The 24,986-nt window shown below is 40.3% G+C and overlaps 1 protein-coding gene across 4 annotated transcripts in view; it reads right to left on the bottom strand.

Annotated features, from left to right (window-relative positions):
- Positions 1 to 863: 863 nt before the first annotated feature.
- The window catches only part of INO80D (INO80 complex subunit D), a 46,116-nt gene continuing 21,993 nt past the window's right edge, over positions 864 to 24,986 (bottom strand). For 3 of the 4 annotated variants that reach the window (XM_066189743.1, XM_066189739.1, XM_066189742.1), the window contains 7 exons: positions 21,156 to 21,380; positions 19,118 to 19,227; positions 17,125 to 17,258; positions 15,438 to 15,655; positions 14,900 to 15,057; positions 12,743 to 13,935; positions 864 to 6,693 (listed from right to left, as the gene is read on the bottom strand). In XM_066189743.1, coding sequence (XP_066045840.1) covers positions 12,767 to 13,935; positions 14,900 to 15,057; positions 15,438 to 15,655; positions 17,125 to 17,258; positions 19,118 to 19,227; positions 21,156 to 21,380 — 2,014 coding nt within the window. In that variant the 3' untranslated portion in view covers positions 864 to 6,693; positions 12,743 to 12,766. The remainder of the gene's footprint in view (positions 6,694 to 12,742; positions 13,936 to 14,899; positions 15,058 to 15,437; positions 15,656 to 17,124; positions 17,259 to 19,117; positions 19,228 to 21,155; positions 21,381 to 24,986) is intronic. The other variant, XM_066189741.1, reaches the window with a different exon arrangement.

The raw sequence follows: 24,986 nt of genomic DNA, 5'->3' as shown, positions 1-24,986 counted from the left end.
TGGAAGCACAAACCCTCATGTCAGAAAGCAGAGGCAAAAGACTTCACAAAACAAATTGTGAGAAGGAGATGCAGCAGTCATCTACTTACCGCAAAGTGTCCAAGGGCTAGTTCTGTCTAAAGAGAGGACATCCTTCAAGGTACTGTGGAAACACCACTCTGGAAGCTCAACCCCAGCACTGGAAGGGCAGTGGCAGCCAAGTCAGTCCTGTTGGCACCAGCTGCAGCAGGGTGGCACAAACAGCAGCTCTATCTGAACGAGCTGGTGGCAATTCCCAGTGTCTGACCAATATAGGTAATATCCATGCCTTGGCCTCGCAAGCTGGCCTGAGAGCTGTCCAGAGCCCCACAGCACCACCATTTCTCATCCACATGCTAATCACCAAATAATGCCAAACTCCAACTTAACCAGTTTCGTTGATGAAGCAGGTATATATTTTTTAAATCTCAGAAAACATAACATACATGAGAAAATTCTATTCTATACCCCTTAAATTAGACTTCCTCAAACCGGAAAGCAGAATGAAGAAGATCTGGTCTCCAGACCAGTGATCCAGAGCTAGAAAGCACTATAATTAGAATCAGGACTGAGACTGAAGACCCCAGGTTGTTTGCAAAACTAATTAGCTAATGTCATTAGAAAGCAACAGAGAATAAGCAAGAGCTGACTCAGACTCTACAGCAATCTAAGCAAAGGACAGTTTAATAACTGTACTTACGATATGTACTTACGATATGTTTTAACAAAACAAAAAAAACCCTAAACACTTCATGGAGTAGATTTCATCCTGGGCAATATCCATACATCTTGGACTTGGCAAAATGGCTTGGAGAAGAGGGCTTCATCATAGTAAACACAGCTACTTCACAGCAAGATTTATTAATACATCCAAAAGAAAGAAAGAAAATCATTTTGTCACACTATATACAGATAATACATACAGTGTTTTATACACATATTACATCAGTTTTTACACAAGAAAAATATACATAAAAATGTAAACTTTTGTATACAAAAACCCTTAAACAAATTAAACAAGGACCAGATAACAAAAGGAGACCAATCTATTATCATTTAATTGATTTTTTTTTTTAAATGGTAATACAGTACATTCATTGAGAAGTATGAGGAACATGTGAGCCAACCTTTCCTATTTAAAGGGAAAGTACAAACACAAGCTTTCCTCCCCGCCCCTGGAATGCTGTCCGTGAGCCTCCAGCACTAGAAGCAATGGTGTGAGTTGCCATTGCTGCCAGGGACCCTGCAGGGAGGGACCCTTCTTCTCAGGCACCTGCATGCACCACACTCTCCCAAAGCGACACATCCACAGAAGCGAGCTGGGCTGGGCTGTTTGTGCGTATTAGCCAGTCTGCCAGCTAATACCATGAGACGGGACGCGGCAGTGCCCGTTTGTATGTTCCCTTTAAGCAGTCATTAAGTGGATTAGCGTTGCTGGAGGAAGTTGCTTATTTTTCCCAATGTATGGTATGCTGAACACATGTGTCAGGGATGAGAGGGAAGAAGGAAGGGGTGTAAGAGACTGCTAATCCTTGCTACCATGCAGTTACTTCAAAATCAGGTACGTTTGCAAGCTACAATTCACTGGTTCAAAATACACTGCCTCACCTTTGCTTTCCCACTGCAACTTGTTTACATTTTAAACTCTAGTGACCGAACAACTGTATGAGGCTCTTTGTTACAAGGCTGTTTCTGATATCAAAGCATGATCAAGCTACCTTTAAAATGACACCAAACACAAACTTCTCGGAGACAGCCTTAAAAAGAGAGAGCATTCCCTCTAAGCACTTCAGATTGTCCATTTGCCACCTTCTTTTATTAAGTCTAGGATAAATATATTTACCCTTAACTGCAAAAAGGATATTGGTTGAGCTTCTGACATCTGTTTTGCTCCACTTGTAGATAAACATTTTTGGGAATTGGAGGGAAAAAAACCCCAAAAACAAACCCAAATTTTAAAACCTCAGGCATAAAATAAGAAGGGAATGATTTAACATGTTGGTGAAAAAAACAGTTGCAGAAACTTGAACTTGTTGGAAACAAACAGACGATAGATTCCAATGAAGGCTTCTCACATTAAATAAGTTAGACGGGTTACAGACATCTTCAATAAAAACATCCATCCTCCACAAAGTATGTTAAAATGAAACACAATAGTGATGCACTGGTATTTCTCCTAAAAAGGACAGAAGGACATGAAATCTCCTTAGTGATATCAGTACTATTGAATGTAGGAGGTGAACAATGATTTACGAAAGTATTGAGGGAAAAAGAAAACCATGAATCATTAATTATAATTGGACAAAAGGGGGATAGGGCAGAATGCAATTACTGTATGCCTCAGAAACACCTGAAGGAAATAAACACTTAGAAACTTGTGTTTTCATTTCTTTCACCTAAACAATGGTGAGAGTAAGGGCTTGCCTGCTTGCTTTTGTTTTTTTGTTTCTTTTTTTTTCCTTTTCCTTTTTAAAATAACAACCCTTCTAGTAAAAATTCAAAAGACAATTACAAATGGCTTTAGATAATTAAAAGTCTCCTTTTTAAAATAAAACTTTGATAACACATTTCTCCATTTCTTCTATATAATGCAGCTTCAGTGAAAATAAGTAACAAGGGACAGCAATTTGCAAAAAAAAAGGTGTGGAAAAAAACTGCCAACCAAGTTTCGTAACATATACATATGTATATGCAGGACACCTACACTCTATATACATATTTAATATAGGTATGCATGAGTATATATCAGGAGATAACCAACAGGTACATTCTCCACATACATAAACTGAAACAGCATAGTAGGCGTGTGCGTATCAATCTCTATTATCCACACGCAGTACACAGACATACCCATACACACGCCCCAACATATGTATCATAGAAGTTGTGTATGACTGCATGAAAGCTCAGATGGAACAGCACACCAGTTACCTTTTTCTAACAGAAATGCAAGGAAGACAAAATTCCATGGCTGAATTGTGGCCAAGAAAAATTGTGTCATAGCCATATTGAAAACATGGAATCCAGTATGGCTCGATGACAGAACTGGAGCAGCATTCTCCTCTGAAACTGAAGCCTAAGTTACACAGCACTTCAATGTGACTGAGCAGGTTGCTGACAGGTGCTTTCTGCTAAAAGGATATAGAAGCTCCATTTAGCCAGAAAACAGAAAATAAAACACTTAAGCCCATAATTTACTTGCAGAAGCAAGATCACCCAATACACAATTAGATGCAAAGTGCTAGCATGTTAATGGTCAACTCTGCAGTCCATTTTAAAATGTTTTATGGTAAAGTGTAACAAACTGTGTTTCTTTTGATATGTTTTATGACAACCCCATGGCTCAGAACAAAGTACAGGGCTGCCTTCTGCTTAGTGCCTGTGTTATGGGAAACACAAATCAAACTTCTTTTTTCTCTCTACCGCTGAAAATTGGAAGGTAGTATTTGGTGGGTGCAGTTTTCTCATTTTGACCACTTAAATATAATGCTGGGTTAACCTTTTAATAAGCTAGGAAGCTTTGCATCAGGTTCCATGAAAAGTTTGTATTCATCTGCAAATCAAGCACAGTCCTACTGAATCACAATTGAAGCTGGGGAAGTTTGCATAAGTTCAAGCAGGTGCTCAGGGCCCAATTCAGCCACCACTCCAGTCACCAAAAGAATTTCCTTCATGCATAAGCAGAGCTGGAGTGGGCCATTTAAGCTGATTGCTGCTAGCAAGAGAAACTGCAGAGATGCAGGGACAAGGAGCTGGAATGGAGGCAATGGAGCAGAGAAGCAGAAGAAGTTGGCATTTTGCAAGAGGCCTCAATGAGACTAAATATAAAACAAAAGCAGAGACATAGCAAGGAAACTCCACTGCGAGGGCTTAGGTAACACAAACCAATGGTGGCCGAGCTCAGATCAGTCTCTGAGTCATTCAGACCCCTCAGAAGAATTTAAAACAACTTATCTGGCACAAGTGCTTACCTGTAACACATATGCTACGTGGATAGTCCCTCTCTTTAGCTCACACACTCACTCACGTTACAGCTAATGTACAGGTGTGTGATACAAGTTATATTCCATTTATCAATCCGTATGCATGTATATATAGATTTAGATTGATTGCATTCATACATATTTATTGTACACCATGAGGGCAAGTCCACATTCAGCAAAATGCTATCTCATATGCAGATATAACTCTCTGTACAGGTATACACAAAAATGGGTCTATTCTCCTCCATAAAGGCATTAAGATTTATGCTCCTAATTCCCATTACCACCAAGTAAGCAGAAGGAAAGGCCTCTGACAACTTCCATCTCCCTACCCTTTCGCCTGTATGCATATGTGCCAGAAACAAATTGTGGGGAGAAGGAAAGGAAAGGGGGAGGGATGCCTGAGGGAGTATCAATATAATGATATGGAGGGGAATACTAAAAAAAAAAAATTGCAAAAAAATCAGATTTCTGTTCAATATTGGAAGCTCTGTTTTTCTAAAAAGGTTTTTAAAGTCACCAGGATCATCATGCTTAGAAGTGATACTGTATGAATAAATAACGATTAGGTTACTTTCTCCAGCCTAAATAGAATAGTATGAAGAGTAAGCAAATCTGAAGAATGTTTCTGACTTCTCACAATTTCAAGTGAGAGCTCTCATAAAGAAATCTTCCTTCTCCAATGACAAAAAAAGGATAAGTGGTCACAATCAAATTCAGAATTTCACAGCCTAAATGAAACTCCCTTGACTGAATGCGTATTTTGTTCTGCAATCCCACAGCAGCAGTTTGGGGGCAAAATTGATATACACAAATATCCTCAGAAGAGAAAAAAAAAAAAAACTGCTTTGAAGACAAGATCCTTTTATGGAATGGAGACCACTGCACAAACAGTACCCCTTACAATATAATTGGAAAACACAAGTATGCTGATTGACAACATCTTCCAAGTCAGACCATAGGAGATTTGGGTATTAATTTGCAAAGATACAGCAATTCTCATGCCTCTTCATCCCACTGAATGCAAACCTTCCCGTTCAGTTTGTCCTGAAAAACTCGTTTCTTCCATCACTCCTCCTCCCCTATTTGTTTTATTTAAAGGCTGTCTTTGGGAGCTTGGTATTTTCATGGCATTTTAAACAGGGCTCAAAGCAACTCATTTGAAAAACAGTAAAATTGACATGATATCAGAGTTAGCCTTATAACAGAAGATTATATAGTAGAGAGTTTCAGTTATTTATACAACAGTGAGGACATAACAACCCCCTACTAAATAATCACATTTCTACAATACATTCCATCACCTCTTGACTACTTTTCTCTTTACAAAACTATGACCTACATACAATATACACATTCATATCGCACATACATCCCCCCCCAATGCATATTTTTTGTGTGTATATATAATACATACATGCACACAAGCAGTCTAATTCTATTTATAAGTCACAGTGGGAATTCCTTTGTGAGGAAAGGAGGGGAAAATTCCTGAATAAGACACTGTAGATTCCTAATGTTCCAACTTTTCAAATTCCAACTCACAGAGCTAACTGGAAATAAATACATTTAAAAAAAAGAAAAGGTCTTACAAACTTGGTTCACAACTCCCAGCTACAGTAGTTGGATTTTTAAATTTGATCTATTTACCCTGTAACTAAATTTCTAATCATAGGTACAAACCACGGATAAATTATTGCAGAATGTAACACTCAAAATTTAAAAAGAGTTATAGGAACAGTAATATAAGGGTTAAAAAGAGTTCTATACTTGTTGATACAGGATACCATTTTATTTTATTTATATATATATCTATATATAGATATAGATATCTGCAAGGTAGCAAAGAATAGCTGTACACCTTGACACGGCAAAGATCCAGTGTAAAAAGGTGCTTCACTAGTTTGTTTTTCCAAAAAAGCTTGTATATAATTTTATAGCTATTAAAAACACATATGCAACATAATTCATTACACTCAATACAGCTTTAGTATAAAACTTATAATTTATGAGGTGATGTTAATAGCATAAATTAATATACCATTTCTCTTAAAATCTACAATAAGTATTCTGAAAGCTCATTGGGGAAGGGTATCTTTAAATAAAAAGTTTAAAGCTGAGCGTGATGAAAAAGATTCTGTATGTTGAACTTGAGATGAGAGCCCCGAGAAGAGAAAGAGTCCGTAAGCCAGACACCGTTGACTGTGAAACTGAACAAAGATTTCTCCTCCTTGCACTCTCACTTAGGTGACGCTCTACCTTAAATTATTATTTACTTTTAAAACTATTTACTTTTTTCTTTTTTTCTTTTTTTTTTCTTTTTTTTTCTTTTTTTTTTTTTTTTTGTTAACTGCCCTTATTTCCACAAGGAATCCCTGAGACATACCCAAAACTGTACAGTGAAGGTCATCACTGTTCAGAGAAACTGGTTCAACCCTTTCTGGTAGGATGCAGCTATTTTGCATGAGAATCAAAATGTCCATCACTTCAGAATGCATCTGTTTGCACCAGAACCAACTACACTGTTTAAGATGCAGGTTAGAGAGTCATTTCAGGGTAAATCAGTCCACTCCAAGGTAGAAGCCAATGCCATCGCAGTTAGCTACATCAGAGCAATCTGCACCAAAGTTAAAGTTTTCCAGAGGGTATCTGGGAACGTTACCTATCCAGAGTTCATCTCCGTGGGCACCAGCTGACAACGACAGAAAGCAGGTTAAACATTAGCATTACTGGACCAAGTTCAAAATGCCTATGTGCTCGACACGCAGGTAACTCTGGACATCTCACTGTGTGTGTGTCGGGGGGACTAGCAAGAAGAGTAGGAAGAATGCGTTTTTCTACAGCAAGTAAGTACAGTTTTATGGTCAAAAGGCCAAGTTTCATCCTATTCACTTCCAGACTGAATTCTATGACCTAGAGTAGACTGAAAAGGTGTCAACACTTACTTCAAGGAGACAGATAAAGAAAGCCTTCTCTAACCATTGCTGTCAACTTACAGCCATGCTCACTGTGTCCTTTCATGCTTCTACTACCTCATTCCACAGCAGCTAGAGAAGGAGCAGAGTAAAACAGGGGAAAACAAAAAACTCAACAACCATAAGAAGTACCAGATAGCAAAGGGAAAATAGTCGCTACTGTTTGGGTTTTTTTCTTAAAAAGAGGCTGAAGACACAAGTGAGAAAATAGTTTTAAGATGCATATTTTCTAACTCCTTCTCCTCCCCCAAACTTTTCTTTCCCAACAACAGTGTTTCTGTTTAGTTTTAAAGACAAGACTGAAACTTTAACTGATCAGAACTAAGGTCTCTTATGACCAGACCTCTCCTGAAGTCCAAGTTTAAGTTTAGTGAACACAGATTTCTGTCACCAACACTCCTTACTTTTATTTGGGCTTGAGCGTATTAAGAAAGGGTAATTTAAATTTTAATGCGTGACTTTCAACTGATACACATCTCAAAAGAAAAGGAACTTCTGAGAAGGTAAATTCTTGCTAAAAAAGCCTGTATATTCACTGCTAGCATGTGCACTCCCATGATCAGTGTACCCTCAGCATCTAGTTCGTGACATATTAGCATGCTGTGAAACATCTCCCTACTCACTGATCTGAGAAATACTTTGATCTATTGCACTGTCATTTTAGCATCCAAATTTGTTATGAATTGCAGAAATCTCTCCTCCTTTTCATTTTACAGTCAAATTCGCTCAGAACTGCAAACGACTTACCAGCTGGCATAACTTACACTGGAGAAGTGTCTGAGAATAGGAAAATAGAAGCAAGAATGATGAAGAATGTAGAGTGGAAGGAAATAAAGGAGGTATTAGAAGTAGCCCACAAATCCCCTTCATTAAATGTTACACAAAAGATCAGAAAGACCTTGTGATCAGAAGGTGAGAAAGACCTAAAGATCCAGCCAGCACACTAGCCCCAAACTATTCCTTCAGTTACTATTTCTGCCACCACTGGACCTTGCAAGAGGTCTGCACAGGAGACCCCTTCACATGTAAAAATACAAAAGAAAAAATACCCCAGTTCCACCAGGGAAGCCACACAAATATCTCACTGCCAAAGATCACTGCAGGTAACTTTTCTATTGTTTGTTGGCTGAAAGCACCTCCTGCCACCGTCCTGCGCCCTGCAAGTCTTGAAAGGTTAACTGCAGGTAGCTGGCTCTTCTGAAGACTTTTCCCTCCTCTCTGTCCAAAAGCTCATACTGTAGGAGAATTCATGAGCGGATTTAGCTCACTGCAGCACAAAGACAGGGAGAAATACCCTTGGAGGCCTGACAATGCCTACAGGGATACACAGCAGCAAGGAGGGTGCAGGGGCTCAGGGAGCAGCTGGAGCTCAGAAGCAGTGTAGGTAACCACCAGGGCCAGCTTCTTAGGGAAGAAAACTGCCCAGTGTTTATTGTAGACCTTTGCAGGACTCTCTTGGCAAGCAGATTCAGTCCCAGACTGTATTTAGATGTCGTTACAGCAAGACAAAGCTACAAACTGAATTTGGCTACTGGTTTACAGGTTCAGTCCTGGATCTTTTGCCTTGGCCATGCCCCTAAAGCCAGTGGCAGCTCGCAATAGAATAACCCAATTTTTTAATAGTCATCTTCCTTTTATTAAAAAAAAAACCAAAAACAAAAAACAAACAAAAATCACCAAAATAAAACACCACTCCCCTTGGCTTCTCTTTAAGTAAAATTTCTCTTTGAAAATTTCTTCTCTCTGATTTTTGCCTAGCAGGCGATAAGCTTCTCAGGGCTTTCAATGCTTTCCAAATGAGAACTGCAAATCCCCATTTTCAGTTAGAAATCTACCTGTTGCTATTTTCTCCACAGTGCCTGAGGCAGACCTGCAACTGTGCTACCTCTCAGAATTATCAATTTAAAGCCCGTATGCTCAGCCGCAGAGAGAAGCATGCTACTAACGAGAAGGAATCTAAGCAAGAATCTGGAGATGTGGAAGGCAGGAGGAGACAAAGTTCTTGTATCATAATTATGAAGCCAAAGAACAAATCAACTTTGAGGTATCTAAGTGCACAGGGCTCCCCTCAAAGCTGGTGTGAGGTCTTTCTAGGTGAAAGGAAACATCAAAGCATGTCTTAAAGAATGCCTTATGCACCAGGAGAGCATGAAGCTATTCCTGATAAGCCTCTGTACATTGTCAAAATTCATCTTGTGTTAAGGACTTTTGACCAGAGACAAATTGAGGTGCTATTATTGCCAAAACTAAGTAAATGTTATTCTATTCTATGTCTAATTTTTTTCATTCTTTAAAACTCTAATCTCATGTGAAGAAATTAACTTTTAGGTTCAACTAGCCTTATTCCATTTGTCAACACATAAAGGGCACAACAGGTATTGAGCATCTGAAATTGCTACTCTGGCTCTTTGGTGAAGGGGTGACAAGAATGTTAATTGCTGTATGAGCCAATACTCAAAAACATTTGTGAGGGAGCATGGATTCTACTTGGGAACCACATAAATAACAGCCTCAAGGACCACCTTAACCAGGCCAACAGGACTTCCCAGAAGAAGAGGTGTGAAATATCTCTCACTACACGTACCTCTCAATTAGATCTCTTGCATCCAACAGTAAGACACTGATGCACTGAAGTCAACAGGTTGTGTGGCTGTAGACACCCATCTGGAATGATCCACCTTGTAAAGCTAAGATCAAGACCCGTAACTGCTTGGTAGCCATGTAACCATGAAATTGGTAGTAGTGAAAAAATGAGAGGTGAACCAGGAAAAGGCAAGAGTGGTGGCCCGCTTCAGAACACCATGGCAGACAGGACAGAGGGATTCCTATTTCAACTGTATACAAACTGAAGTTTATTTTTGAAAGTGCAGCTTTATTGCAAACTTAGTTTGCTCATGGAAAAATATTACGCAGTCAGTTTTCAGGGAAGTCGTCAAGCGATACACAAAAATTGAAATCTAAGTGGGGGAAGAGACTTGATGTCCTAAGCTACTTCAAAGAAATGCAGGTACATAAATGCCATTGATTCCAAACAGTAATCATGGACCTGCATAGCTCTGACAGCTTTTGAAATTCCGTCTAAATCAATGCACAGATTAGGAGCTGGGTTCTGTTCTGAGTTAGACCAGTACAAACTCACCGTGACCTCAGACCGGAAAGCACCTCTGTAATTTATACCAACGCAACCTAGCAGAGCTTGGCTCTCACTTCCTATCCTCTCTTCCCCCCCAGCACTTGCTAAGAAAGAGAAATATGATGTGGGGCAAATGTACTCTGGACTAGCTGCAGCTTCATTAGAAGTTTGATGGGCACAAGAACCATTTCAAGACCAAAGTCCTGAAACCAATACATAGAAATCAACACCCTCTAAAATTACAAGAATACACAAGCAGATGAAAGGATTAACCATTTGGTATACTAGTTCTCCACTCTTTTTCAGTCAAACATCCCAGCACATTGAAGAAGGTATGTGAACACAACAAAAATCACCTGCAAATCAAACAGTTGTCTCCTCAATAAAGTATGGGTAACATAATACAAAAATAAATAAAAGCCTTGTCAGATTTGCCTCATTCACAATATCACTGGGCATTCCTCAATCAGCAGGACAATCACAAGCAGGATTTCATAGGCTTCAATTAAACTTTTTATGTGATTTAAAAACATTTAAGTGTTACAAACATGTTTAAATCACCACTTGAAATATTCGGCTTATATTATTAAGATCTATTTTACCAAGTATGAAATAATGACTTCATAACAACAGAAGCATGAAAATAATTTTTGTTTCTTCCACCCACATACACTTGCAATTTCAGAAAAGGACATATGCATCATCCATACTCTTTTATATTTAAAGAGGACAGATCATTCAAGGAAAGAGGGATAGTATGATTGCTACAATAGTAAGAAGACACAAGACCTATCCCATTTAAACTCTGTTCCTTAGGAAGATGGAAGGAGAGGTTTGGGTCAGATATTTTGGCGTGTGCCTGACTGCTAACAAAATTAATTCCTATAGCAACTAAACTTCATTCAGTGATCCTTTGCTCAGAAAGTTTATTAGGCCTCTCTGTTACATGTGCTTGGTTCTCTTAATTTCCTGAAATGGACTAGAATACACACAGGTAGGACTTTTTACTGTAAGGTAGAATAAAATCCATCATCTACAGTACAAGACTGAAATGTAGAATTTTCTATTTTCTCTCATCTGCATCTCTGAAACAAACCAACAAGAGCAGAGATTTGTATTAAACAGGAGCTACTTTTACAGTCAAAGTCAGTACAGTAGCAAGTTTGAGCCCTATAGAGTCATAAGCAAATTCCTTCTTGATAAGGAGATGAAAGTAAACACCTCAGAATTTCTCCTGCTATTACCTCTTCGTTTAAAAAACAACATTTAAAAAGAATAATTATTTTTAAAAATCTAAAACCTAGCTGACTCCTTTCTTTAGAAACTGCATTTACTACCAAAGAGTGAATACTGTCATTAGCAGGTGATCAGTACAAACAAAACCATCTTGCAGACAGAAGGAATGGTGACCTATTCCTTTACCTTAGTGACTTCTCTTTTGGTTAGCCATGACTGCTGATAGCTACCTGCTAGTTCCTTACATACTTTCAGCTTCCCAAACAGAGCATCAAACCCTACAAGTGTTGGAAAAACTATATGGCTCTCAGGGGATTAAAAACTGTCCAAGAAAGTCTCACTAGTTAGACATATTGTGAGAAATGTATCCATTTGAAACTTACAATGGGTCTGACCTAGCCTTGTGTGGATGGGCAGAAAACCAACCTAATTTTTCCTGTGTCAGCTGGCAAATTCCTGTCAGCCTGTCAGGCGAAGAGCTCTGGACAAAGACACACTTGAAAAGGCAAATCATCAATGCTACAAGGCCACTGTAATTCAGCAAGGAAGGGAATTTCTCACAGGAATCCTCTCTAATCCATGATCTATATTTCAATCCTTCTGTTTATCTTTCTTCTTTTTTCCCTGGGCTAACTTCATATCAGCCTTCAAATTTATGGGCAACCAATCAACTGATCCCTTTGCTACTCAGTGAATTAGAAATCCTGATAGTAAAAAAACCCCAAAAATCAGCATGCAGTAAGAACAGTGACCAGTTCTGGAAGGGGACAACTCCTACTTCTTCACCAAAAGAAGAAAAGGAATTGCTGCTCCCTGCACCCCAAACACACACACACACACAGAGGAGGTCAAGAGACTATTTCAAGAAACTGCCAAACTCATCCTTGAATCATGGTCTTGATTTAGGACTTTAGTGCACCACTCTCAAATCAATGTGTGCAGCCAAGTTTTCCATGCCAGATGCTACCTTTGGAAAAAGTGTAAATTAAAAAAATAAAATAAATAAATCAAGAGACTTCTGCCCACTGGAAAACTTTCTACCAGATGCTAATGGGATGGCAAGCACTGATCCGAACCCTAGGGAACAGTAACATGCATCAGTGATCTGAGGTATCTTCCCATTTCTAGGTCTTACTGCTGAGATCAATTACATCCAGTAACTGTGCTGTATCCTTAAGGAATTATTGGGGAACAGTGAACCTGCCTGCAATAAATGAGCACCGGTGCCTAACAAGCACATGTGAATGCTACAGCAAGGTTCACAGAGGGCTAACCCTGGTCAGTACTGAAGGAGGGGTTTTCTTCTCAACCCCCTCTTAAAAAAAAGGGAAGAGAAGACAGACAAAATAAAGAGAAAGGAAAAAAGGAAAGGAAGAAAACACAGGTCCCCCATCTACCTGCAGGGAGCCAGGCAGACAAGCTCAGTTGGAGGTGGTGAAGGGCGCGGATGCGTTATTGGTACTGGTAGCGGTGGCACCGGTCACTGCGAAGCCCGTGGGAGGAGCTATGGAGCTGTGGCTGGGCTGCAGGTCCTTGGGAATGCCACTGTGGGAGCTCAGCTGGTGCCCAAAGGCTGCGCTGAACTGAGGGAGCTGTTGTTTAGGGGAGGTGGAGCCCATGAGTTCAGCGGAGGCAGGACCCATGCCACTGAAACTGGTCTGCGGTAACCCCGGAAGCACACTGGAGCTGTTGGGGGTCACAGTGGCGAAGGCAGGCTGTGTGGTCTCTGAGTGCGAGGTGGTAGGTGGTGTGGACAGGGAGGTGGACAGGAGGTGTCCATCTGCACCAAGAAGGTTGCTAAACGGAGAGGGGTCCCCAAGATTGACAGGAAGATTTCCCCAGTGAGTTCTGGGGTTGACCACCCCGCTAAGTGGCACATCCAGCTGAGTTGGGAGCAAGTGCTGTGCCATCATGGGCATCTCTGCTGAGAAGGTAGCTGCCAAGTTATCACCAGAGAAGGATGTGGTGTGAGGGGATGTGATATGGTCACTGTAGGGAGACGGCACATGCTCACTATCATAATGGCTTCCATGGGGTGAGGAGTGTGAATGGTCACTGCTGTATTGCTGTCGTGAGGTGATCAGGTCATCTGCCTTGCTCAGCAGCTGGGCAGGGTGGGGCCTCTGGGAGGCATGGCTGCCATCATGAAGTCCATGAAACTGTCCCGGGAAGGCTCTCTCCCCAAGGCCACTCTGGCTTATCAGAGTGGCAGAAGTAAGGCCAACGTTGGCTGGGGCTGAGAACTGCCCCTGGATCTGCCCTGCCAGGGGCGTAGGTGGGTTGGACAAGGTAGCAGAACGGAGCAAGTTCTCATCCAGCTCCAGACCGGAGAAATTATCATGTACTATACGCCCATTCAACAGCTCCCCCAGATCCGTGTTAACCTCTCGACTCAAGGACTGCATTCCTGGAGCTCCAGCACCTGTAGAGAACACCCCTATCGCTCTATCTGACAGCTCCTGAACTGGCACACCATCTGTCTGTGTAAGTACTCCAATGGTACTCAGGCACTCAAGAGAAGTTACAGCCTGTAGGGCCCGTTCCAGTTCTTCTGCCTCTTCTGTGGTCGGAAGAAGATCTCCATTTTTACCTGCAGAAACAGGGACACCACCAGTTAGTGCACTGCTCCCAGGTGAGCCTGGCCCTGACACTCAAAGGATGAAGATGTACAGACAGTTCAGTACAGAGCTGCATTGTATGATAACCTTCCAGCATGGCTGGCAGTACACAGGAAGTATCATTCATCAGCGTTCACTAGCTAAGCAAGGTAAGAAAACCATGAAATTACACCTTCCTCTTCAATGGAAATCCCCCTCTCCCCCTTCTCTTCCACACTTCAATAGGAGATGCCTCTTAAACTTCCTAGACTTAAAGTGAAAATGCTTAAGTAAGATCTTCTTCAATGCTGCAATAACACATGGTCCACAATCCCTCTTTCTACTTACCACATTACAGCCTGGACCTAAAATTTACACAGACAGTATAATTCAGGTTAATTTCAATTCAAACAGTCTGATGTCATGTTATATCAGAAAATGACCAAAGAAATCACGTACCAGGCTGTTCTAATTTCTTTGTTATATGTTATAGGTAGTGAGCTTTAGAATGCAGAAATTCAAGCACATTTCTGATCAAACACTAGTTTCAAAAACGTATTTAAAGATTTTATTCTCATTCTCTTCTCTTTTTATCAAAGGCCAACATTGACTGTGATTCCAGCCCCACTCGATGGCAGGAAGATGCCATTACTGAGAACACTCTTGATTAAACTATAACCCTGACAGGCAGTAAAAATGTAAAATGAATTATTAAAATACTAAACCAATTACGATTTTCAGAGCAGTAATTATATGAGCAAGCAGAGAACTATGCACACAGCCTTCTTCAAGTCTGCTTTACTTCAGAGCTCACAAACAACAGAGCAAATGCATACTTCCTTCTCTAGAATTTATTATCTCTGTAGAAAAGCAAGCAACTCTGCAAAATGCAGTTTAGAAACACTCACTTCTTCAGTTCACTGACTGTGTTCATGCTAGCATAAAATAAAATGGTACCTTCAAAGAAATCAAAATCTTGCAAGTCATCGGGCAGCCGCGGCAGGACATCAGAGAAGTCCTCCTGATTCAATTCCAAGTCATGTGGAATGTCTGTGATTTCATTGGCGATATCATCAGGCAGCTCATCGGCACTGAGCTCTGGTGTGGAGGGGCTCCTGGACAGAAAGGAACATTAGTCCCTGGTGTTCAACTCTGCTTGCTCCAAAAGACAAATATCAGTGCATATCCATCTACAATGGATGTTTCCCCACACTTTTTTTTTTTTTTTTCTTGTCATTATCCAGGAAAAAGAAATGCATTTAGGTAGTTCCTTTAGGAAGCTTACACTTAGGCTACTCATTAATTACGTAAGAGGCAATATCAGGAGCAAGATATTTTACCCATCAAACCCAATAATTGCTCAAATCCGAAATGACCCACTCTAAAGGTTTTTTCAACATTTAGCCCTGCTCCAGATGCTGCTTGGCATCTTTGCACAGTGCTCACTGGCAGTGCTCAGGCCAGCAGTGGGAAACTGGGCAGGAAAGGCACTGACCGAATGTGGGGTATCTCTACTGGCAGTGAGACACTGGCAGGCATGGTGAGGTTCCCTTGGGGCACTGCAGGAGGAATGGGTTTCTGGGGCCGGCGTGGCCCTCGCCTTCTCTTCTTCTTGTGTTTTTTGGTAAGTGCAGGTGGCTTCGTTTTCTTCCTGGGTTTCCTCTGCTGCTGGTGCTGAACTTTACGAGAGCTGTCTCCTCTCAAGAAATTATCCTTTGGGAGCAAAACAATACCAATGGGAGCATATTAAAAACAAGTATTACTTTCCTTGCTTTTTTCACCCTGGTCATTCCACAGACACGTGGAATGTAATGTAAGAGTGACTGTTAGCTTACATGCAGACACAGTTTTAAAAATTGAGCTGTTTCCTTCCTCATTGATCCCAATAGAAAAAATAACATAAACCAAAATTTGAGGTATTGTAAATAGGAGATTGTGCAGTGTCACTTTAAAAATTATCAAAGCAAACCCTAACTAAATACTGCAAAACTGTAACCTTTAGCAGCACTCCTGTAAGTATTAAAGACAAAAGACTGTTGTGAGGTGGCGTTAATGTGGATAATGTGCAGCAGCTGAAGCCAGAATCCTCAAGTGCACACTGACATAACAGAGGGACAGCACCGAGGAGACAAAATTAATACTGCTGGACTAGGATAAGGATGTGAGTAAACAGTTATGGCCTCATTGCTTCTGCACAGCAATCACTGACACATTAAAAAATAAATGAAACCATCATCAGTCTTCAGCTGCCATCATACTGGGAATGGCAGAGGATTATATTTGCTACAGAAGTAAACCTTGAGGGACATACTGGAGATTGCCTAGAAGAGGGGGAAACCCCATACAGATCTGTGTAGCACAAACCCTCACATTTTAATCCAAAAATTTCCATAATTCACAGTTATTGGAGAGGCTGGACAAAAACAGTAACAAAAAATTTTCAATAACCCAACAAAACAAAACAAAAAAGGCAGTTTTACACTTAATTGAAGGCAGGGCAAGAAGCCTTGAAGGAGGGGCAGGGCAGAAGTGGGTTTGTGAATTATCCTAAAGGTTTTGTTCTGGAAGACTGGTGTCATAAAAGGAGAGCAGAGGACATCAACTTCTTTTCTCTGTTCTCTCAACTTGAGGTAGGCCACTGCTTTTTCTCTGGGATCCATGGATCCCTGAAGGAGGTTAAAGATAAATTCTAATAGTTACTAAAGTGTAAATAAAGTATCAAACCCATTATTTGCATCCTTTTAATTGCTATCTACATTTTCTTTAGGAATTACGTCAGGAAGTACTGACACCGCTTAAGATGCAGTGTCCTTAATACCAAATTCATATTATATTCAGATCCAAGGACCAGTTGTAAGCCCAAATATAATGACCACAGGATCCCTCACAATGATCTTCTATATCTCAATTCAAGACAATAATCAAATTTCCTCCAGTGAAGAATATTGCCATGTATGCTTTATTATATCCTCAAAACTATGAACTATGTAAAAGATTTTCACAACATACTTTATACTAATTGGGAATGTTTGGTAAGTTTTACCCTTTTAAGAAAAATAGCAGCAAACAAATTCCTAAGTTCATAAACTTGCTAGTTGTCAAGGAAAATTTCATAGGAAGACTGGGGTTAAAATTCCTGATGCTCCCAATACACATAAATACAATGATGGCTTTGTACTTACCATTTTTTTGGCATGTTCTTCGCACAGAGGTGTCTGATGTGTAATGTCAAAAACTGGCACAGAGCACTGTTGACCATCTGCAAACTTGGCTGTGCAACTCGAGAAGAGCTGCTGAGAACGGTTCAATAAGATATCTGTGCATTTCTGCATCAGGAATAACACAAGACAGTGGTGGAGGAACGCCCTTTGATTTATCAATCTGATAAAGATCAGAGCCTTCAACTCCCTCTGTCCATAGATACTATTTTTAATGAGTGCCTTAAGTTTGCTATTTAAGTTCAAAGCTAGGTAAAGCTCAAACCCAACTTTTAAAGTGAAAAAACTGCATTCATGCAGAATCTCTAATGATTTTATTATATACTGAGATAGTTTTATAAAAGCAGCCATTTCACTAATGAGTTCTTAGCAAAAAGAAGCCTTTTCCTGCAGCCTTAATCAATAGATCAATAGTAGCAGTTGGAACAGTGTAGTCAACAGGACTATTTCCTTACAGACTAATGACAATCCATACTGAAACATTAAAGAAAGAGTATTTCTTAATTCAATCTTTTAAGGTACATTCTTGGCATTTATCTTTAGAGCACAGACAAAGAAGTTTCAAGATCCTTCCTGCTCCTCTGAAAAAAAAAGATGTGCAAGCAGACAGAAAGGTCAAGTAAATCCACACATAAGCTTGCTGAGATTTCCTTCAGAAAAATCCTTAGCAGGAGTAAAAATGTTTCCAGACTTACAGCAAATCAAACAGATATTTCATTGTGTGTTTTTTCAAACAACATTAGAAGCACTCCTTCCATCTTGAATGGTTCTCAGACCCCAACATCACTATGTATGTTTATAAAACGTTAAAACAAACAAACAAAAAAAAGACAAAATTAAAAACCTGCAGAACAATCCAGATAGCAGATTGGATGGATGGGGTCAGAACCAAGAACTTGTTCATTTTAGAGAAGAAAGTGCAGAGAGGGAAAAATGGGCATACATGCTATTGACTATCCTGCTCACACAGCAACAAGCGAGACCACTTAAAATTAAAAATATACCCAAGCAAAAAAAAAAAAAATCCCATCAGAATCATGAAGCAAATCCCAAAAACAGCTGTACGCCATGGTGCTCTCTCATAGAGGTTTTGAACTGCTCTGCAGATTGCTTTTAAGTGCACTGCAAAAAATCAAGCAATAAAAACAAGGCATCTACAAAACTAAAAGATTGGAAAGGTGCTGCAGTCTGATAGTAGCTGAACACATCAGCACTAGTCACTTTTAATACCGAAACCAAAAAGAGTCACACCAACAAAAGCACCAACAATTCTTCAGCTATAAACAAAAAAGGTAAAGTCTGCAGAATTTTTAAGTATTACAGGTCAAAAGTCTGCCTTTTTATAGTCTTCAGAACCAAAATCTAATCACATCTAATGCGCTTGCTTCTTTCTGCCATCTTCAGCCATTCACTTTTAACATCCTTTCCAGGCTTTGCTTGCGATTCCAAGCACGGGGAACCCCTCCTCACCATGACTATGAGGTTCTGTGACTTCTTCTACTCTGCTTCTTTAAACAATGCAAAGTATGAATTCCATCTTTCTGGTCAGTGTAAGCCATCTTTTTATACTATGCATAAAAACCTTTTTTCCACTAAACTGTCACAGGAAGGTGGCCTGTTGGAACCTACCAAGAGCCAAGAAGCTGAAAATCACATGGTTTGTACCAAATCATTATGAAGGATGATCATTTTGTAAAGGTTTCTTGCACACACTAAATACAGCTCACAAAGTAAAATGATGTTCCTATTACGGATACCAGCAGCAGACTACTTATCCTCACTACAGACCCAAATCACACAGCCAAATTAAAAGCAAAGGAGTTGATTACACACTAACAATTAGGTATTTCTTTGTGAAAACTTAGTTATCATGCAAATATCTAACAAACAAACAAAAATCTTCCTAAACCAGAACAGCTTCCATGCCTGAATGGAACTCCCAGAGTTAAGAGGATACGCTGAAAACAGTGCCTGGTGAATGGAAGGGCCTTGTTAGTGCACTGCTCTCCCTTCGAAGTTCCACTGCAGGTTGTTGGTTCTGCATCTCTCTGCCTTGCTTGGCTTGTGCTGAAAAGAAAAGTATGAAAGAGTTTACAGACAAACCCCCAGTCTCGGGTGGTTACTCAACACAATTATTATACTGAAGGTGGCACAGTAGGATGAAAAATTGTAACACACATGTGTGTGTCATGATCCAGATGGGTGCACATTACTATCAGGCTCTACACAGGGACACTGAATAGATGTCAATGACAGGTGAAGGTGTGACTGTAGTAACAGGATTATTTCTTATTTCACAGGGCCTTAATTGTAATGAGAGGTGCTATGTGCTACTACCATGTAAATATTACAACACCTTGCAACAGAAAGGGCAGCAGTAGGTGAGTGTCAACACAGGTGACCCTCAAAATGAGGTCAGTCTTTAGAATTCAATGTACTGAGTATGCCTAGATGGGAGTTAAGTGCACTTCCAAGCCTGTTCATAAATCAAAACATGCCGAGCATCCCCAGAGCTTACATGCAAGCATGTGCTCAGACAAACTTAGACTGAGCTCTGGAGTGGCAGAGCCTGAGCGTGCTCAACATGGATAAAAGCTCTCCTTCATCAACGTGCTACAGCCCAATCCACCAGCAGGTGCCCGGAGCTGGGCGCTTCCCCAGCACAGCCTCTGTGCTTTGAGCCTGAGCTGCAAGCAGGCCACCAGACAGCAGTGTGGACGAGTGCTCAAGCGTTACACAGCTCGCTCGGGGTCAGCCTGCTCTCCAGGCATGTCACCTTCATGGAGATAAAGCTGGCGATTCCAGGGCTGACTTGCACCTCTGTACACGTTGTTTTCTAGGTTGACAAAAAGCTGTCTGTAGCCTGACTGTTTTCCTTCAGCCATTTCTGTCATCAACTGCACTTTGACTGAGCAAAGTTTTAGTTAGCAGCATTACTCCTGAGAAAAATTTTGTATCTGAAAAGATTCTGTGGTTACTTAAATTGACTAGAGCAGTGATGACAGGCATACCTGGCTTTGCTGGTCTACCCAAAATAATGTAAACTTTTTTTGCTTAATAAAAGGCAAAAATAATAGGGGAAAAAAAACAGCAAGAGCTTGTCAGTTCAGGTGAACTTCTGCTGTAGTTTAAGCTTGGAGACATTTACACACAACTTCATAAACTACTAATGGACTTCTACATTACACCTCAGAGCAGCTTTTCAGAATCAGTCCACCTCCCCAACAATGAACCCTCCAACTGTCATGAACCACATCCCACTGTCCAGGAACAAAAGCATCCCATTAAACAGAATATACTCTCAGTATCTAGCTCCAATCTGCATCTCATACTATCCACTACACCCCACAATCACACATCCTGTAAAGCAAAACCACAACAGCAAAAGGATGCTTCTGATACCCTAAACGTAACACCACGGTTCAGACTTAGTCTGTTCCTGAACTAATATGAATCAACCAACTCTCCATATGCTGAGAGCCGAAGGGATGTTGACATTATCTAGAAAGAATTCCCACAGAAGATAACCTTCAAAGTTGTTAGAAGTTATGTATTTTGTTGCCAAGTTTTATTTAATGTTAGATTGAGTTAAATCTAACAAAAAGCATGAGCTTAAATTTGGTTTGCTGGGAAGATAATTAAGAGGAGGTAAAGACTTTTCTAAAAAAGCTGTCTGAGAAACAAAATCGGAATTGAAGCAGTGAACTACAGACCAGACTGCACACCCTTCTACTGACACAGTAAAGGACCAAGTATTTGGGTCCTGCTGAACAAAACATCCGGATTTTAAAACATAAAGCTGGAGAAGGCCTGTCTTCATGGAAAACACCGTATGTCACGTTTATTTTACTCCACTGACAGGCATTTGTGTGTCATGTTTTTTCTGCCTTGTGCATGACTACAGTTTCAGAGTTCATCATTTCAGCTGCTGGACGCTCAGCCCATGTGTACCCTCGCCCAGCCCCAGGCTCCTGCAGTCACAGGGCAGCTCTAACCTGGTACAAGCACAGGTAGCCCTCCGGAGTTCCTGTAGGAGCTGCCCCGCGCGCTCCGGCTCTCTGCTGGCCGCCTGCAGCAAGGCTTTCCGGAGCGTGTGCCGGCATTTCTTCTGGCGAGATTCTGCCCGCTCCAGGCGGCAGAGGTGCTTGTATTTCTGCTGAAAGTAAGTGCAAAGTCTGGTCACCCTGGAACTCCTGTCATCTGCATTGTCATCATCGGACCTGAACAAGGGAAAACAAAAACATACATGTTTTAAGTTACTACTTATTTCTTTTTCCCCACTAAGCTAATTTGTCATTCTAATAGAATTGTTAAGTTCGCATCCATCTTCTAGCCACAAAAACATCCAAATGCTGAAATCAGGCAGTGTTATTTGAGAAATAGCAAGAGCAGGATCCCTTTTAAATTCTAAAGGTATTTGCTGTTCTTAGTATGTCATTATTAGAGATTACATCAATTTATCATCGTTTGACACATTTAAATGTCTAGAGCCTGCTGTTCAAAAAGAAATCTATACTGTTAACCTTTATTTACTGTAAATGTCTCAGCAAATGAGACCAATGCTTAAATCAAAGCGCAATTAATGGAGAGGACAAGAGTGGGGAATTGTGTAGTGGAAATTTATTGAGGAATGATCATGCTGGAGAAGACGGTCAAATTCTAACAAGTACCTAAACTGCTGACTTCTTCCAATTCTTATTACTCTGCCAGGCAGTGTATTTCTTTTTAAACCAAAATACACACTAACACAGCTAACAGCTGATACTGATTTCCCCTTGCTGCAGAGCTGCAGTTGAGTTACAGTACAGCAGTAGAAAAGAAATTCAGATTTAACTCCAATATACTGAGGGAAAAATCAGACCAGGGCTAAGCAATGACCCGATGAAGGACTAATCCAACTCTTTGCTGGCTTAAGAAAGCCCTTCTCCATTTATCTTGGCTCTCTGAATGCCCATGCACATATCAACAAGACTATCAAACCATGTCAACACATTCAGTTAAATGAAGTAAAAATTATGAAACAGAAAATCATCACTGGAACTTGTTAAAACAACAAGGGCCATGAAGCTACCCAGAAGTTCTCCACAACAAGCACTAGTTTGCAGAATGAGTTTTTTGTTCATGAAGCAACAAAATACATGTGCTGAATCTAAGCAGACTGTTCAGTTTTTCCTCTAATTTTTTTCTTATAGAACAGAAACTTTTTGCCAACTTTCCTATCTGTAACACAAAGAAAGGGCAGGGGAGAGAAGAGCAATCCAAACAAATGAAGTATATCAAAAGCTGGCTATGTTCAGAGCCTGTGGGACTGAATGAGCTGACACCCAAACCTGTGCACAGCAAAGGAGGCCACCACTGAGATGCAAGAGATGTGAAATAGGAGCCATGATATTTGCTAAATAAAGTAAGATCCAGAAACACAGACGGCAGATCTGTCCCTGAAAGGCAACATGGTGAAGACCTACTTTCTTTTCTGGAAACTCTGACTCTATTTAGACACAGGCCAAATGGAAGAGACTGCAGCCATCTCCACTAAGGCTCTCCACAAAAATTCCGCAGCAGCAAGCACTGCCTTTGACACAAATGCAAGTTTTTGTGAAGTGTTATGTAAAGTCAACCATACTATGTACTTTGTCTGTTAAAACAGATTACAGCTTATTTTCTAGAAGCATAAATGACAATTAATTAACCTCTGCAATTACACGCTTAGCAGCAAATATAACCTGTTAACAATATTTAACATATGCAATGCTTAGAATATTTTGACATTGAAAATAAAAAGAAAATACACTTTTAAGATCTCTTAGGAAAGAATGTTTACTGGGGAAAACTACCTGTTTAGAAAAAATTGACCGTGGGCTATTTAACGTAGATTTTCCTTTGCCAATATATTACTAAAAGAGGAAAACATGGATAGTATATATATTTATTGGTAGGTTTAATATCTTAGATATTTCCTTACTACTCTGGGCCAAGACTTTTAAGCAAAGTTACTGATTTAATTTTAAATATGGTTAAAAATTAAGAATAACAAGAGTATTTCTTAGGGGAAAGAAGTTTCTTTTGTGTGGAAAGAGTGTTTGTAAATGTACATTTCTCTGTATTTGAGACTTTTTACTTTTCTCACATTGAAAGAGTCAGAAAAAATGTCACTGTATGCTAAAATATTTTTGATCTTCAGTTCATGAGATCTCTTTTAAAAATAGATGAAGACATACATCAAAGGTACAGAAAGAAATCACGCCTGCAGTGGGCAAGGCCTTATTTTGAGCCAAAATTTCTAAGAGCCAGTTTCTAAAAGCCTGTTCAGAACTTTGTTCCCAGGCCAGTAAGATTAGCCAAAACATTTATACATTCAAAGAAACCTAAAAATATCGAAATAAAACCTTTTTTCTTCAGTAGGCATGAAAACCAAAGATTCTTTTACTGTTGCTCTTTCATAAACAAGTTTGCCAAATTCTATTTAGTTTATTCTCCTAAGCTGCTGCATATAGAACTTCTGAAGTTCAACCTAACGTGCGGCATTTTATTTTTACAAAGATTTCTGAAAGTGCACACGAGCCATTTGATAATCCAAAATGCTTTCTCCCAACCCTTCCCTTTCAGACTGTCATGTGAAACATCAGGGGGATTATTGCTGAGTGTTCATGAAGAAAACAAAGACAGCACGAAGCAGCAGAAAGGAAGAGCAAAAGGGTAGCACAAGCAGTCAGGCACCACCAGGGAATGAGGAGAACATGCTCTCTATTCTGAGACGCCCCAGCAACTATACTTCAAATCCCTTTTTTACACAGCATTTTGAAGAACCTTCCCTTCTTTCTTTTAGTTATTCTACTTATTGGGAGTTATTAAATCCAACTTTTGACAACACGGTGTTGATATTTAATCCTTTGAGTGAGTTGGTATGAGGAGGGACTCACACTCCTTTTTCAAACTTGCTACTTGAAATGTTTGCTTTAGCTATATTTCAGTGTTGGAAGTGAAGAAATACTTTGTTATAAAGTCATTTGTTTTCCAGCACTTTCTAAGATACCAGACTCAGTAATCAAATAATCTAGGGGGAAGTTTCAGTCATCTGCAGCAGGGAACAGCCCCTTCTTTCTCTCCAAATTGCTGCTCCCACAAGGGATTCCTCCCACCCCAGCAACCTTCTCTGCCAGCACCCAGCCTGCACTGTGCCCACTGCCAACTCCTGTGCTATTTGAACTCAAACACTTGTGCCTGTCTCGAAGCACTGCATCCCGAAATCCTGGGAGTATAGGAACACAATTTTTCAAAATTAAAGCACAGAATAATAAAAGCAAACATTTGGCCCGCGTTTCCACAGATGATTGCAACAATATGAATTTTACAGATTAAAAGGCCAGAAGGCAAGTGAACCAAAAAATGTATTATTGTTGTCATGGTTTAACCCCATCCAACAACGGAGTACCACAGTGCTGCATGGTCCCTCTCCCTGCATGCTTGCGCTCCCTGCTCCCACCACTGGGATGGGGAGGGGAATCAGAAAAAAACCACCTTGTGGGTTGAGCTAAGAATAGCTTATTAATGGAAACAAAGTAAAATATTCTACTACTATTTACTGTAATAAAAAAAAAAGAAAACAAAAGAAAAACAAGTGGTGCCCTATACAGTTGCTCGCCACTCACTGACTGACATTCAAGGCCACCTCAAGCAGCAATCGGCTCCCCCAGTTTATGTCCTGGCCATGATGTTCTACGCTGTGGAGTATCCCCTTGGCCAGCTGGGGTCAGCTGTCCCAGCTGTGCTCCCTCATGGCTTCTGGTGCACACCCTCTCTGGCAGAGCATGGGAAACTGAAGTATT

The sequence above is a fragment of the Chamaea fasciata genome, unplaced genomic scaffold (genome assembly GCF_029207755.1).
Source record: "Chamaea fasciata isolate MVZ Bird 193981 ecotype frontalis unplaced genomic scaffold, bChaFas1.0.hap1 SCAF_8, whole genome shotgun sequence".
Taxonomy (NCBI): Eukaryota; Metazoa; Chordata; class Aves; order Passeriformes; family Sylviidae; genus Chamaea; species Chamaea fasciata.
The sequence above is the reverse complement of the archived record's forward strand: the minus strand, read 5'-3'. Positions and strand labels throughout refer to the sequence as shown.